The sequence below is a fragment of the Morone saxatilis genome, unplaced genomic scaffold, assembly GCF_004916995.1.
Source record: "Morone saxatilis isolate NCDOM2014 unplaced genomic scaffold, NCSU_SB_2.0 Contig0, whole genome shotgun sequence".
Taxonomy (NCBI): domain Eukaryota; kingdom Metazoa; phylum Chordata; class Actinopteri; family Moronidae; genus Morone; species Morone saxatilis.
This window is the reverse complement of record NW_023339650.1, coordinates 14,234,365-14,250,654: the sequence shown is the minus strand read 5'-3', so window position 1 is coordinate 14,250,654 and position 16,290 is coordinate 14,234,365. Positions and strand designations below refer to the sequence as shown.

Here is a 16,290-nt window from a genome sequence, read left to right as displayed (position 1 = left end):
TCAGAATCAGAAATCACCTTTAATAAATCCCCAGGCGGGAACATTACTTTCCGTTACACACTCCAGATATACATACACACAATATACATATTATGGCAAACATCTAATTAAGAACAAAATATAATATATATATAACTATTATACTATATATATATACAAAAATATATAAAAGATCAAATTTTACAGTTAAAATCAACATTTACAGTTTGTAATTGATATTGAATTGATAACAGATTTCACTTAGAGCTTAGACTTTAGACTTTATTTGTCATGTTTGGATTTGCATAAAATTAAATTACGTTACAATGACACATAGCACAACAGGATATAGGAGAGGCAGTATGTACAGGTCGGAAAAAAAAAGTAATATGTAGATATAGAACTTTTTATAAAAAAAAACCCATAGATATTGTATAATATATGTTGTTTGTATACCTGGAGTCTTGTAACAAAAATAATTTCCCCCTGGGATTATTAAAGTATTTCTGATTCTTATTCTGAAATCTACATCCGTTTTGTCACGGCCTTTATTTTGAAAGACGTGGCCGGAAGTACCGCCCTCACATTCCGGCCAGCTTGTCGCGTCCGCTGTCAGATAGGAGGAAGTCCTTCTCCGGAGAACGAGCCTCTTTAAAACAAAAAGACCCCCAATAAAACCACAGCCGGGAGTTAAACAGAGTATGGAAGCGAATAGACCACCTCAGACGGCAGGTGAGCCGGTAACTTTAATATCTCTTCTCTAAAAACTGTTGTTATCCCGCGACATGCCGAACAAATACTGGGGAGTTTCCGCGGCTATTAAAATTAGCGCTAAAGTTAGCGAGCTGTCGTCCAGGATGACGTTAAACCGGGATGTGACACGTTTCACACGTTTTATATGTTTTATATGTTGTGACAGATATAGAGACTGTATTAATACATATTTCACCTACTTTTTGTGTTCTTACACTGTTGTTAAGTTGAGTCCTGAGACCTTTTAACCTGCCCGCTAACCTGATAGGCAAATGTTTTTGTGTTAATGATTATTTAAGAGATTAAAGGCACAATTCACAGTTTATAACGCTTTAAAAGAAGACTACAGATACACTTTTAGTATATTACATTCAGTATACGTCGTCTTGTCTTCTTGTATTGATGTAACTAGGTTATATTGTGAGTTTTATATGATATTTAAGAAAAGGTTTTAACTATTAAATTAGGTGTCACTTCATTAAAATGTATGGCTACTATTTTTTGATAGTCAGTTAGGTCATTTTAAAGCAGAAATAGAAGTAAATTCACTGGTTTCAGTTTCTCAAATGTGAATATTTGCTGGTTTCCTTAGTTTATTATTATTGATTGGACAAAAGAAGCTGTTTTAATATCTTAATTTGAGGGAATTTTGATTATTTTCTGACATGTTACAGACCAAACAATCATTTTAGAAAACACCCAGCAGATGAATTGATGATGAAAATAACAGTTGGTGTATAAATGCTCTATTCCAACCCTGAAATATATAAATGAATGACCACAGCCGGAGATGCCCCTGGGACAGACGAGGACGCCAAAAAGGCGGCAGCAGCTGCAGCCAAGGCAGCGAACCGCCTGCCCGAAGTTCGCCTGGTGGTGCTGGGCTGGAGGTGGCCGGGGAAGAGCCTGACCGGAAACACCATCATCGGCCGAGAGGAGTTCCGCTTGGAGCGAGCCGCCGAGTTCTGCGTGAAGAGGCAGGCGGAAGTGGAGGGGCGGCAGGTGACCGTGGTGGACACTCCTGGCTGGTTCTCCGCCCAGGACACACCTCCCTCCTATAAACAGGAGCTAGTGAGGGGGGCGTCGCTTTGCCCTCCAGGTCCACACGCCTTCCTGCTCGTCATCCCCGTGGGCATGTTCACGGAGGTGGACCGCGCTCGCATCGAGGAGCACGTGAGTCTCTTCGGCGAGCATGTGTGGAAGCACACCATTGTGGTTTTCAGCTGGGCCGAGGTGCTGAGGACCATTTCTATCGAGAGGTACATTCGCAGGGAGGGCAAGGAGCTGCAGCGGGTGCTGGAGAAGTGCAAGCGGAGGTACTTTGTCATTAACAACTGCATATTCGGGGAGCATCCCCAGGTACGGCGCCTGCTGGAGAAAGTGGAGAAGATGGTAGCAGATGAGGGGGGCTTCTACAACCCAGAGGAGGTGGAGAAGGAGAAGGAGAAGGAGAAGAAAGCTCTGGACGAGAACCAGAATGCAGCCAGGGACGTGCGAGAGCTCGGGGCGCGGCCCAAACAGAACTCTGGTCTGAATTTGTCGAAAGCCATGGAGGTGGAGACGCTTTCCAGTGAGTGATCAGCAGTCTCGGCTCCGAGGCCTCCAGTCTTTTGTTACCATGTCTTTAGAGTAGATGCACTCGTTAGCCTCCCTTCAGGTTGTAAATGCTTTGTGACAGTCTGGTATGTATGAAAGTTAGATTGCAGCAGGGATTATTTCCACACCTCCAGCACATTTTTTTGTCATTTCCTCCTTCGTCTCCATAAAAACCAAAGTAAGACAAGGAGAGATCCTATTTCCTGTTTAACACCACTATAGTAACAGTGATATCAGAGTAGTTTACTGAAATGCTGAATGTTTCTTTTTATATTAAAAAGGAGCTGTATCAATAACGCACCGTGTGTTTGATTTCAGATTAACAAGACTCTTGACTGGTCCTCTAAATCACCATTATCGGAGCCCCTGCCTTACTGTACCCGAGGCAAAGCTGCTTATTTGACAAGAAAGAAAAGGGTAAATAACAGAAATGTTACTGAATGTACAAACCTGTGTGATTTTATGATATTTATTTTTCCAATCAGACGCGTTACTGTGTGTTTTAGTTGTGCGCATTTGTTTATGATGCCCTATCTTCTCACTGTGATCTCGGAGGCCTTTGCCACAAAAATGCCCTTTTTATTCTCCTGTTTTAATGATGTTCTGTTCTGTAGTTTGGAAGATCTTTGGTTCGTAATGTTGTCTCGAGGGTTGTGTGACGAGGAAATGATTAAATTTAACCTAAAACAAGGAAGCACAAGCTGTTACACAGGTAGCCGTCGTTATTTCTAAACCCAGTGTGTACACTCCTTCGTCATGGCGGATACCAACGGCAGAACTGCACTACTAAATTGTTACCATAATACTCTGTTGATGACTGTTAAGGGAATTGCTGTAAACTATTCCCATTTGTTGTGACCAAACTGTAAATGCTTTTCTCTTGCTGTAAGGTTTATTACACTGTCAGTTATAAAACACTTGAGCAGTTGCTGATTTTTGTCTGTTTTGTGTTACCTTAAAGAAATGATGTTGTTTCCCTTCAATGGATCTTTGTGGCAGGGGGATGTTTTTGAGGCAAGGATGGATGGTTGGACGAAACAAGCAATTTCAGGACGTCCTCTTTGCCTTCAGGAGACTGTGAAGAGTATTTTTAACTGTTTCTTGACATTTATAGACCAAATGTTTTATCAATTAATCAAGAAAATAAATAGAGATTCATCACTGATTAACAATCTTGAGATGCGGCCCTGCTCGTGAATTCTGCCACTGAAGCGACTCATGAAGCCTCCTCACATACAGATACACTCACTTACAATTAATCGGAGGAAGAATTTCGGTTGAAGGTCGGTATAGAAGTGTTAAAAAGGTGAGTTACTGAGTCTCGCTGGAAGCAGCTACTTTACTATAAACACGTCTTTACTACAGTTTAAAGACGGCGCTGTATTTCATGCCAGCTCTATCGGGGGCAGAATCCACAGTGTCTGTGGCAGCTATGGCTACAGGACCTGAGAGGTTTCTGGGGTATAGAGGAGACCTAATGCAGGGAGTCTGACGTTTCCATTCAGGAGAAGCTACAAACGCTGCACACAAGGAAATTGGCTTTGTGTTTTTTATGAGACCACCCTTTGAACTGCTTGATAAAGTGCCTTCAATAACTTTCGCTCTCATTGGCTGTTGCTCCCACTGAGAGAGCCCTCTCAGAGAGCCCTGGGTGATTATAGACAGTTACAGACCCAAGCCTTCTTTCTTACAAACAGTCCTACAAAAATGTGATTATCACACCTTTCACTGTTTTGTACGCGTTGGCCGCGTTGACAGGCTGCCAGGACGCTGTGACATCCCCGGTGGGCGTGGTTAGAGGTGAAATTTTAAACCACAGGGGGGCACTGCTTTTCAGCTTAACTTATTCTTTAAGGATACAACTTGTGTTTTAAAAGCACTAAATAAAAACATAACCTCTGTTAGTTTACAAGAAACCTCCACAGGACACCTTTTAGGTTTTTGTTAAAGTGTACTATCGTTGGATTACAATGAGCCTGAGCTAGAGGAAATACATATTGTACGTGGACTATCTTCTCCTGTGTGCAGCCAGCTGAGACTCATGGAGCTCTGCCTAACAGAGTAGAGTCAGCTGCTCTGGACAGACCCTCAAATCTTCCATTAAGGGGGGTGTCACTGTTTTTTATAGGCCCTCGATAGCTCACTTGTGTTTTGTGAGCCGTACTGACCACCAGATGAATCGGGTTGTGTAACACCACCAGTAACAATAGTATACTGTAGTTAACCATGGTTGTGTGACCCACTTCAATCCCTACAGTCCTACCTCTTGTGTCTCTGTTTATGGCGCCTCGCTGAACACAGTAGTGAATCCTTGCCCTTAACCTATCCTTCTGCCACGATCACTTCACATATGCTGTTACTTTTATTTGTTTCAGTTACTTGGAACCAGTTGTAGTTGAACTGTTGAAATGTGCATGTGAATCCGGCACTAATAACATTGTTAAAGCGGCTGTCAGTTTAAAGGATGCCTTCAGTCTTTTGGAAATGTCAGAGCTGTTCTCACTCCTGTCCCTCAGGATCTGCTGCTTTTCATTCTGGGACCTGGTGAATGCGATCACCAAGATGGTCAGATAGAAAGCCAGCAGGGCCTAAGAGCCAAGGTTTAAAACAATGGAGTGCTTTATCACGGGGACGCTGTAAATACTGTCCATCTGTTTCCTTAAAGCAGCTGTTAAACTCAATGCTGTACACTCAGATATGCACTTTGGCCATTTCACCCAGTGTAGGTGAATGTTTGTTGACATTGAACACAGAAATATGAGACAGGAAACGGGCATGCTGTGGACCTGTTGCACCCTGTCGTGGTTTTGACAAACTCTGAATTTTTACAATTACAAACACTGCTACAGATGTGAGACACACTGCATTTGGTTTAATGTCAACTTTGCTACATTTTCAGTGGAAATCAGCGCTGTGATATGAACTAAGGCACCAGTCACAGCTGAATTATTTAATATATAGGAGAAGAGTTTTGCGAAAAAGTGCCAAAAGATGTGCACACAGAAACTGCCGTTAGGCGTGCAACCTAATACAACCCACCTTTGTAGCAGTGTTTGTAATGGGGATTGAGTTACTGTCAAAAGTCCAGCATGTGAATCAAGTTACTCTTAAGACATTAATGAAAGAAGCAGTCGTCTATCTTGGCTTTCGCTGTACCCTTTGTAGGCCTGCTACGTCTCTTATATTGGCTCTCTGAAGATTTGCTTAAAGATGGAATTGCTTTAACGAGAGCTGCACTGTGTGGTTTTCCTATTAGGTCCAAATAAATGTATATTCTAAGCAAACTCTGGGGCCTGTTCCTTGAATATTTACATTTTACATTTTACAGGTGATTTCCCAAACTGAAATGGAAGATGCAGCCTTTAAAGTAGTTGCAGACTAATTGATTACTCCTTTTGCCTACAAACTAATCTAGTATAGTGAACAGCCTGAATATGAGGAGACCAGGAAGTCTTGTTGTGTAGAGACAAGAAATAAATTAGACTGTTTTATTGTATTGTAATTTATAGGAAATAAATGACTGAAACATAATGCATTAATTGCTTTAACGAGAGCTGCACTGTGTGGTTTTTCTATTAGGTCCAAATAAATGTATATTCTAAGCAAACTCTGGGGCCTGTTCCTTGAATATTTACATTTTACAGGTGAAGACTTCACTAAAATGTATCTTTAATTTGTTAAATTATGGGTTTGAGGTGATTTTTAATGCCTTCCACAAGCTTTTATGAATTAAATATAAAGGCTAGCCTTGTACTAAGGCTGCAACTTCCTTTTTTCATCATTGATTAAGCTGCAGATTCTTTTCTTGATTGATCTATTAATCATTTAATCTATGTAATGTTAAAACAAATGTATCAGAATTTCTCAGAAGCTCACGGTGATGCCTTCAAATAATTCCAAAAGATATTTAATTGATCTTCATATATGATAAATAAAAGCACTAAAACCTCTTCCTTCTTTGTGTACAGACAAGAAATATATTAGATTGTATTGTAATTTATAGGAAATAAATGACTGAAACATAATGCATTAAACATACCCACCTCACTTGTTTTTGTTCCTTTATGGACAGCAGTTCTGTAGTTTGACCACTAGATGGCAGTAAAACATCACAGAGATGATGGGCCACGTTAACATGATTCACGGCACTGGTATGACCTCACCTACAATAGATTCATTGACTTGATTTGGGGAATGTAATAGCTGGGTGTCCGACCATCAACACCCACTTATTATTGTTTATAGGCAAAATGTGCAGTGCCTGTGTTTATGTAGCACGCGTCATTACTTCCTGACGATGTCCTTGAGTTATAGCTCTACCACCAAACATTACAGAAGTTTAATTCCCTTTTTGTCCTTCGTGCTACTGAACCAATCTTACGTGGAAGAAAATAGGCTTAAAAAAAAAAAAGCTCTTCCTTGCTCGGTCAGTAATATTTTCCTCCTTCGTCATCCCTCCCAGCTTGCGAGCTTCCCTTTGCGGTGTTGTTTACTCAGCTTTCTCTCTGTACTGCTGTAGAGCCCTATCTCCTCAATCTGCAGGGAAGCAGTTCCACTATCTACCTGATCCAAGCTTTTCAAATAAACCAGACAGCATTTTTTTCACTGTCGTGCTCTCTTTCAGGACCAATATAGACGCCTTAAAGAAGAAATGTGGTATTTTTGTTCAGAAATGGGCTGCACACAGCTGTCAACTGATGGACTTGATGGCAGAATGAACATTGACAGAAAGCATTCAGCCTTCTGTCAGTCAAACATTGGCTTTCCCAACTTTATTTTATTTTTTGGCAGGCATTTTTAAAACAGATTATGGTGTTTCTCCATATTTGTGCTTTAGAATAATACACGAATACTGATTCATGGAAGTGGTTATATATGATATTAGCTCCTTAGTGCAATAGAAATATTCATAGGATGTCCTTGTATTTAACAACATTGTTTATTATTTCAAATGTAATCAAAACAACAGCAGTTACAGAAATTACAGACAGCTATGATACTGTGTGATTTTGAGTCTCGTTGTGTGCTGTGGAGTGTGATGATAAGATAAAAACAAGGTCACAGTTCTTGTTTCTTTATATTGAGCTCCGCCAATCGCCTCTGAATCTGTGTGACTTTAACATCTTTCCATCCAACTCAGTCAGAGATAAAAAATCAGATCACACAGCAGTAACCTATCGCAATAACACCACTATGCTGCTTCTCATCATCTGAAATAACATCGTTAATAAAGTGGGAGTGAAAGTGATTAGTCAAGTCCAGTGAAGCAAGTGAAGACTTTGCTAGCTAGACAACCCTCAAAGTGTTCCGGCTTTTGTGTACGTGATTCACACAAACCACCTTCTCTGACTGCATTTTGAATGTAGTTATAAAAAAAAAAAACACTTGCAGTTTCAGGTGGCAGTGTACAACAAGCAGATGTGCCAAGCACTTGCAAAGATAATTTCTCCACAGGGATCAATGTTACAATGTTGAAAAAAAGCCATTGGCTTGTTAAACTTAATCCTCCTGTATGCTTTAAAAAAAACAGCTGTGGAAAGGAGTTATGGGGAGTCATAAAAAGCAGGAGTTTGTACTCTCTGGTCGACACCAATGAGACCACATCGGTTGTAAAGAAGGGTCTGTGTGAAGGTTGAAAACAGCCAGTGAGTCCTTCATTTGGTACTGTGCATGGCTCTTTGGGTGCGCGTGTGACGTGCTGATGTGTGAAGTGTAATTGAGAGGAGGGAATGGCTACGTCGGCCAAGCCCCGCCCCCTTCGTTACTGTTGCTACGCCCGCCAAGCTCTCCGTTCCGTTCTAGAACGTCGGTTTAATAGAGGGGCGGATTTACGATCGAAATTCGAACTAGAACTGCTTGACTTTAGACAAGTGCAGGCTTCTCGTTTGTAGCTAAATGACAACTGTGGCTGTTTAATACTCAGAGTTACTAGTTAGCTAGATAATTAAGCGAATGCTAGCTCCAGGAGTCGGTTGAAAAAGCTGACTTGTTTTAAAACATGAATCTTGTCGAATATGCACACGACGGCCACACACTAATACTAAAAGGCTAAAGCAGTCCCAGGCAGAGTCCCATATTATAAGTTACTGTTTTAATAAAGAAACAAATACTGTCACCATAACCCTGTTTAGATGCTTGGCTTGGTACCTGAGGTAACGTTAGCCAACTTTATCCCTCTCCTGTATATTGGCATCATCGGTTATAGATAATTAACTAGCCACAAAGAAAGTTGTTTAAACAGTTGCCGATATTCTGGCGGTGTTTTCCAAATCCTCAACAACTCATACAAGCTCATGGTTAAAAAAATATTCTCTCCACTAAATGACTAATCGGATTTTAACCAGTTTCTCAAGTTAGGACTCTTATTCAGGTAGTCGGCTGCCATCTTTGTTTTGATTGAGCTAACGCCGCGGTTCTTAGCCTTGGCGGCATTATGGTTCATTACTACTGTAGGAAGCAAGTTAGTTAGCCGCGCATGCTAATGACTGCAGACAAGCAGATAGTTTAATCCACTTCGTACACGTTTGCTCTTGTAATAAATAAAAAGAAACCACTCTCCAAACTCTTAAAATGCGGGGTCACTTAGCTCATAAACAAAGCTGGACAGGCTATGCTGTGTCTAGTTACGGTTGCTAAGCTACGATTGGACACTCGCTGATAGGGGGAGGGCTTTAGAGAACAGTCAGGTGTGTAGCAGTTTTATATTGTGAATGGCTGAGAAACACCACTATAACCAGTAAAACACTGTGGCTACAACTAAACTGGTATGGCTGCTGAGGCTGTGGGGGGGTTGAGGTAAATACTTGGAAATATATCTCACTCAGATGCTGATTAGTCTTTGGTCTCAATGTGATGACGACAAGGTGTGACTAAAAGAAAATAAATCCAGATGATTGTTATTTTTATGTGTTTTCAGTGTAATATTGCACGTTTTTATTTTTCAGTAGAATTCCAGGATGCTGATAGTGTCTCTAAAATGAGTACAATCGTTGGTGATCATTGTAAAAACATGATTTTTTTTGTCTTGAAATAATAGCTAAAAGTATAAATGAGTGTTTGAATTTCTTCAGTTAGAAGCCTTGATTGATTAGTGACAGTAATGATTGAAACAGTATTCACATTTAAGTAAAAAAGTAGAGAAAAAAAGGCCACTCATAAAAAATAAAAAAAGTTTTTTTCTGTACTATACTGCTATTCTACAAATGTTTGCCATGAGTTACCTGAATCTGCAAATGTTTTGGCCTTGGTATATACATTAATGTGTATTACACGGACGAGCCAATCAGAACATAAACACAGACTAGCCAATGGTTATGCTGGCAACATACTACAAAAAGGAAACCACACTGTAAAAATCAAGAAAAACTCCAACCATACCAGTGTGTTTTCTGGCTCACACAAACCGTATCCAGATACCTCAGATTCAAATCAATAAGAATCAACTGTTGCAGAGCCAGCTCAAACATATGCACCCATAAAGCAGGTGGATATCCAACCACTACTGTAAACTGCTCTCTTTTGCATTCACACACACACACACACACACAGAATCAATTACACTTTAGAAAATATATTCAGCATACACACTCACAAGCGCCTGTCTTGTCATTTTGCATTAGTACCACATGTCAAATGAGAAAAGAAAATGTGCATGGAAAAAAAAAATGTGCAAACTCTAGTCAGGGACAAAATGGCACGGCAGTAATGAAAAAATGGTATCAATGATCAATCAAAGATCCAATCAAAAGAAAGAGAAAGAGTGTGCCCATCACCCATTAAAAATAAAAACCCGCTGAGATATTCTCAGTGAACAAAAAAATATCTTACACTTCATTTTCAGGAAATGAAACCAGCCAAAAAAAAAATCACAAACTAATTCAAACACCGATGTTCAGAGCTTTTCTCTCTGAGCCGCGATCGATCGCAGCGGCAGGAGTTCAGCTCAGCGTCATATCTGCAACCTCTCTGTGCAGAGCGGGCTGTGGAAAAGTCAATTAAGCCTGCTATGGTATTGAAAAGCAATACCGACGGTCTATACAGATAAATGTGCCAACCCCTTTGAAATCAACATACTGAAAGAAAAAGGAAATAAGTAAAAACCTGATGGATATACAAAGGCCTATACAGTATAACCCCCTCCGACAATAAAGTGGAAATCTCTGTTCACATACTCTGTATTGTTTCTGAAAATATATATTGTATAATCCACCCCCCCCTCAGACACACCAGTATCCAGTCTAGGCAGTCAGGCTGTACAATCCCTCCATGGCAACATGATAGCAGCCGTACAAAACTTAACCAATGCTGACGGAGTCGATGACATCAATGCTGTTCCCTCCCTCTGCCCCCAGTGGATCAGTTCCTTGCCAACAGGAGCTGAACAACGGGTTCAAGTCTGGGATCAGTTTTCAGGGTTTTCTCACTTCCTCATATCATTTGTCTGCTCTATCCAGTCTCATGTAGCGCTCAATGGGCCGATTCCACAGTCTTTAACGAGTCATTGTGTACACTGAGCTCCTCCGCCGATAGGCAGATCCTGGAGGTTCTGAGAAGTCCCCGTGGAGCAGGAGGAAGGAGGGTCGGCACAGGAAAAGGGGGGGGCTGCGGGGAAGCAGGCGCCCCCTCCTCCCTCAGCACTGCTCGGACTCGATGAAGCCCTCCTTCTCCTGGCCCACCGGCTCCACCTCTGCGTATGCTGGGTGACCCGACCCCCGGCGAAACTTCATGGCTGGCCACCTGCTTGGGCGTCTCTGCAAGGGAGAGGACGTGTGTGAGGGTTAGGGTCAGAGGTCACAGTGTCATCTAAAGGGTTACAGCTGAGGTTGATCTTTGTGACCTGAGGACAGCCAGCGTCTGAAAACTATATTCACCCACTACCATTTGATTTGAGTGTTTGAGTGTGTAAGTTATGCTGTATGTAACGCCACAATGGAACACAAAAAGTAGCGTCCATAGTATGTTCACTACTTTCCGCAAACAATCCCACAATGCCATTTTTTAAACACATTTTATACATCTAAAAAGGTCACTCTGCTCACTTTAGAATAAACTATTGAGTGTGTTATAGAGGGAGTAGTGAGAATGAGGGAAGACATCCTCAGAACAAACCACTCTGGTAATCCTCTGTTAAAGTTAAAGTGTGTAAGTGTAATATGCTGAAGTCTCATGATATTCAGAGATGTGAGCAGTCTTATCAAAGTGTAATCTTCCCTGCTCTGACTCATTTGAATTTTTTTAAAGGGGGCTGAAGAAGTAAAAATATTCAGTATTTCACAAGAAAAAAGAAAAAAAACATCTGTGTAGCACATTTTGTTCTTTTTCTTTCTTTCTACCCAGGAAATAATCTTGTGACCCCTTAAATTTTGCGATTCCTTGTGCGAGTCCCAGGAAAATGAGTGATCCAAGGCTAAAAACAGTCCCCAACAAATGCACTATTTTACTGTGAGTAACACTATTTAGCCTTTTTTAAGGAGACCATCACCAATTTTGCTATTTTCCGGAGATTTGTTCACCTTCTTTATCCTTTAAAGAGATAAACTATAAACAGGAAATGATAAATCCTCCGTCTGATGTACAGTATGCCAAGATCCACATCAGGGAGTTCTTGTGACTGATCATGACCTTGTAATACCGACACTGAGAACAACTTTGCACAAGAGCTGTTTTGTTTTTAAAAGATGTTTGAACATAAGCACACACTCTCCAAACAGCACCTACTCATCCTCGGGGGGATTCACATTCATTTATTAAGACAGGCTGTGTGCACCAAGTTTCATCATTCCCCTCTGAAAATCACAATGCATATTTATGAGTCAGGATTTGAAGGATAAAATGCACCGAGCACAGAATGTGGTGTGTTTTTGTACAGTCGGCCAGATATCTTTTCTTGCTATTACACTGGAATGTCTGAGGGTTTGAGAATAAGTGTGTCTTATTAAAACTAAAAAAACTTCTTACACATTCCTAACTTAATAGTCTGGCAAGGGATAACTGTCTGCGTTTTAAGACGAAAAAATATTGAACTGATTGAGGAAGTCAGACAAAAACTCTTTTCCCCAGCAAAGGAACAAACATATTAATGAGGATTTAATTTCCAAATGATTGAATAATAATTGATTGATTAGTGACAGTAATGATTGAAACAGTATTCACATTTAAGTAAAAAAGTAGAGAAAAAAAGGCCACTCATAAATTTAATTTCCAAATGATTGAATAATTCATCATTTAACATACCAAACATATAGAGGATCTATCTTTTTTGTTAAAGCACAAACCTACTACCTATCTTCTTCATCTACGGGTCCATAAATTGTTCAAATCTTTTTCAGAATATGAACTATTTAGTCTATTAAGTAGCTGAGCTTTTTGATCAAATCCCACAGTCTCTCTCAGAAGATGCAGTCTTTTGGAGCACTTCAAGGACTTCTCGTACATGTTGGCTTAAAAGTTTAAGAGTTTACCTCAGTAGATCGAGTATGAGCTGTCAATCTTGAAAGATCCAACACAGCTACTAAAAGGACCTTGTGGTGAGATTATTTTGTTAACTACTGTTTCAGCGGACAAGTATAGACTTTCACTCTCAGTAAACGATTTCATTTGGGAATCAAACACCTGGCAGCAGCAGCGGCGTCTCTTACTCACCTCAATAAGGAAGAGGCTGGCTGCAGAGGTCGGGTGGTGGTAGACGTAGACAGTGACCAGCACGCCGGCAACCATGATGAGCATCACCAGGAGGATGCCGAGGATCAGACCAATGTGCAATGGGTGTGTACCTGGCATCCTGTCTACAGCGCTGTCTGCTGGCATCACTGAAAAACAACACACAAAAACAGCCTGTTACAACCTTTTTTTGAGACAAACCAATACTTGTGTTTTTATAGCTTTTTTTAGTATTTTCTCCTATTGTCATTCTAACTTTGTGTACGACTGCTTTTCATTATTTGTTAGTAGTCCCATGGGTGCAATTAGCTGTTAACCTCAGCACATTTAAACTGAAGTTGTTAAAATGTCACTGTTGATTAATGAGCACTGTCTCCTATAAATAAACAAATAAACATGCCTAAAATGCAGATATACTTTGGATAAAAAGCACCAAAATGATGTTTTTCTCCTTTTGCTGCAGTTCCATTGTTGGCCAGCAGGGGACACTCATCATTCATCAATGCCTTCCTTCCTTACATGTACCAATATACCTTAAAATTGATTGATTTCCCAAATTTAGCTAAATGTCACCACATTGGGGGAAAAAAGACTTAAAACAATGACACACGTCTACTGTAAATCTCCCTCAGCCATGTTTGTTTAAAAATAGTTACGTTTATATGAATTATCAGTGGATTACAGAGTTTTTTAATGTCCTTGTGAAGGTAATTAAGAGGACATTTCCTTCACTATCAGAGCAGATTCAAGGTTCATGTTTAAACAGGGTCTTTGGCTCTCTGTGGTATCATCATCTGTGGTCTGTTTAGGTATTCATGAGCAGTTTTTTCTCCCCCGCGAGTACGGCGAGTAAGAGTTAATCTCAAATCAAGGTTAGCAGCATATGGAACTGATAGGAGGAGGAGGAGGATACGGCCTATAGATAGCTGATAAGAGTCCTATTGTAGCCTCAAGTCGTGGCAATGCAAACTGAAGAGGCTGTATCAAGTGACTACATAATATATCTGTCCTTGAGTGAGCCTTGGTAGAGCTCTCTCGTCTTTAATGTTACTTTTTCAGATTCAGCCTCAAAGTCGACCCAGCAGGTGTTTTGAGAGTTCTTTTGAAGATGATGAGAGCGTCCTGTAGCCTACTGGGAATATATATCTGTTTTCATCTATGGAGGCACAATTTCCAAACACCCCAAAAAAAAAAAAAAACACCTGCAATTTGTCTGCTAAAAGAACACATAGAATAAGAATAGAAGACCAAACAAAAAAAAGTGTTGATAGTGCTCGCACGTCCCAGCAGCGAAACACTAATCATAGCAGAGAGAACTAATAAAGTGATTATGAAACAAACTGCAAGGATGCTGCCCCTCCAAAGCTTATCTCGCACAGATTTATAGCAGGTCAGTCCAGATCTATTCTCAGATTTCTTCTTCTCTGCCCCCCTGACAACCTCTCCCCCGGGCTCCTCCCTGGCTTTAATTAGCAGCTATAGCCACTGCTGAGCCCGTCAGCCAACCAGCCTCTCCCCTGGCTCCCTGCCTCATTGATTTCCAGCACACAGAATAACCGGGTGGTAATCAAACCTGTCCGATGTGTGTGGGCAGTCACTGTGAATGTGTGGTTGTGTAAGTCAGTGTAGCCATTATGTGCACTCCTGAAAGCTGGAAATAAAGGACAAAGTAGGGATAATTTGGTGTGCTGAAACATAATATTTTCACATTAAACAAACAAAACAAAACACTAGATTACCTCCATTGTCCATAATCCGACTGTTTTTATAATGCCATTTGGTGTTTTTCATGATAGCTCTCAGAGCTTTACACGCTGCAAATCAGGAGCCCTGCTTTTCAGAGAAAAACAACTTGGCAGGGAAAATGTACTTAATCATAAAACAAAAACACACTAAAAGGGTGTTTGATTTTCTCCTGTTTTTTTAGAAAGGCATTTTCCTGTGTTTATCTGTCAGAGCTACAAGAGTCCAAGAGCCATCTCTTGGTCAGCTGGAAGTCCAAACGAAGCGACAGGCTGTTAGTCTGGGGTGTTGGTAGGTTAGCAGGGGGCATGCGGCTGAGCCGAGATGTAGACACACTGACAAACCAACAGCCTAGCAGCTAAATAACCAGCGGGATGCTAGCAGACACAGGTCGAGGCTCTTCTGAGTGGTACATTTGAACAAGTAAGACAGTGGAGACAAAATATAATTTATACTGGGTCATATTAGGTTGTTGAAAGTATTAAAATTATTAAACAAGTATGTTTTAGTCTTCATGTCTGCTTTGCCTTGCCATTTTTGTCCTTGTTATGACAAAGTACAGCTGAGGCTGATGGGAAAAATGTTAGATGATTAAAGAGCCCATGCAGAGCCTGTACATCCCTTCTCCTCTGCCCAAGACAAATTTCCCCTCCTGGACAATAAAGTTAACTCTACTCTACTATTTATTTGATGTATTAATTATCTAGTCCATAAAACAACTGGAAGTAGGGAGCTAACATCTTCCAATTGCCCAATTGCAAAAGTATAAACCCAAAGGTATTTAATGAACAACAAAACAAAGACAAAAGCAGTAAATCCTCAAATGTAATATGCTGAAACCATTGAATATTTGGCATTTTTACTTGATAACTGACTCAAACGATTAATCAATTATCAGAATTGTTGCTGACCAATCAAAAAACCAACACTAAAGAACCATGCCTCAAATATGGCTAAAACTCTTGAATTCATAATTATGGACACAGAAATGGCATGTCTTTAGCAAATTGCCCCAAATTCATTCTCCATTAGCTTTGTCCTCCTGACTGCAAGAACCCGAGGAGACCGAGTACACACTAATGGACAGCAGAGCTCTTAGACAGCAATAATGTACATTAGAGCTTTTGAGAGAGGACAAATGAGAGCGATGGAAAACCAAGCCAAGCTGTTCCTTTTTCAGCTCTACATTCACAGTAACACCGGAGCACAACCGTTCTCTCACCTGGCTAATGGGTTTTTAGGAGACTAACAATACAAGCTGTGCAGACCTATTAATTCGGACTCTTTGTAAATGAACTGAGGAGCATGGGCGCTGGAAGTAGGTGTGCTGAGGGAGCTGCAGCATAATGAAAACCATTAGATACATAGATTCTTTATTGTTCTTTCCAGGGAATTTGTTGCCACAGACTGTACATAGTCTCACATACAGAAAATAAACACATATAGTTCATAAAAATGTTTACTTTCGCTCTTTTTTTTCTTTTTTTTACTGGTATTTATAGCAGGAAGGAAGGTTTTGCCTTATTTTTTATCAGTTTTATCCACTAAAAAATTTCAAAC

General features: G+C 40.5%; 2 protein-coding genes across 3 annotated transcripts in view; one reads left to right on the top strand and one right to left on the bottom strand.

Annotated features, from left to right (window-relative positions):
- The first annotated feature begins 565 nt into the window (after positions 1–565).
- Positions 566–3,256, top strand: LOC118336660 (GTPase IMAP family member 9). 2 transcript variants are annotated; one of them, XM_035673440.1, is made up of 3 exons: positions 566–711; positions 1,517–2,302; positions 2,647–3,256. In XM_035673440.1, exons 1-3 carry the CDS (start codon positions 681–683, stop codon positions 2,649–2,651), a joined length of 822 nt encoding a protein of 273 aa, XP_035529333.1. In that variant the 5' UTR covers positions 566–680; the 3' UTR covers positions 2,652–3,256. The 2 variants fall into 2 exon arrangements, with proteins under 2 accessions (XP_035529333.1, XP_035529255.1); XM_035673362.1 differs by lacking the exon at positions 2,647–3,256 and having other exon boundaries at positions 1,517–2,310.
- Positions 3,257–7,248: 3,992 nt separating this feature from the next.
- The window catches only part of plxdc2 (plexin domain containing 2), a 93,690-nt gene continuing 84,648 nt past the window's right edge, over positions 7,249–16,290 (bottom strand). Inside the window, exons 13-14 of the mRNA XM_035673263.1 lie at positions 12,970–13,136; positions 7,249–11,078 (exon numbers count right to left, since the gene is read on the bottom strand). Coding sequence (XP_035529156.1) covers positions 10,959–11,078; positions 12,970–13,136 — 287 coding nt within the window. The 3' untranslated portion in view covers positions 7,249–10,958. The remainder of the gene's footprint in view (positions 11,079–12,969; positions 13,137–16,290) is intronic.

Excerpts from the sequence above, each read along its gene's own strand:
- LOC118336660 (XM_035673362.1), top strand. The coding sequence starts at position 681 with ATGGAAGCGAATAGACCACCTCAGACGGCAG. Across the intron at positions 712-1,516 it reads TAGACCACCTCAGACGGCAG|CCGGAGATGCCCCTGGGACA; the intron begins GTGAGCCGGTAA and ends GAATGACCACAG.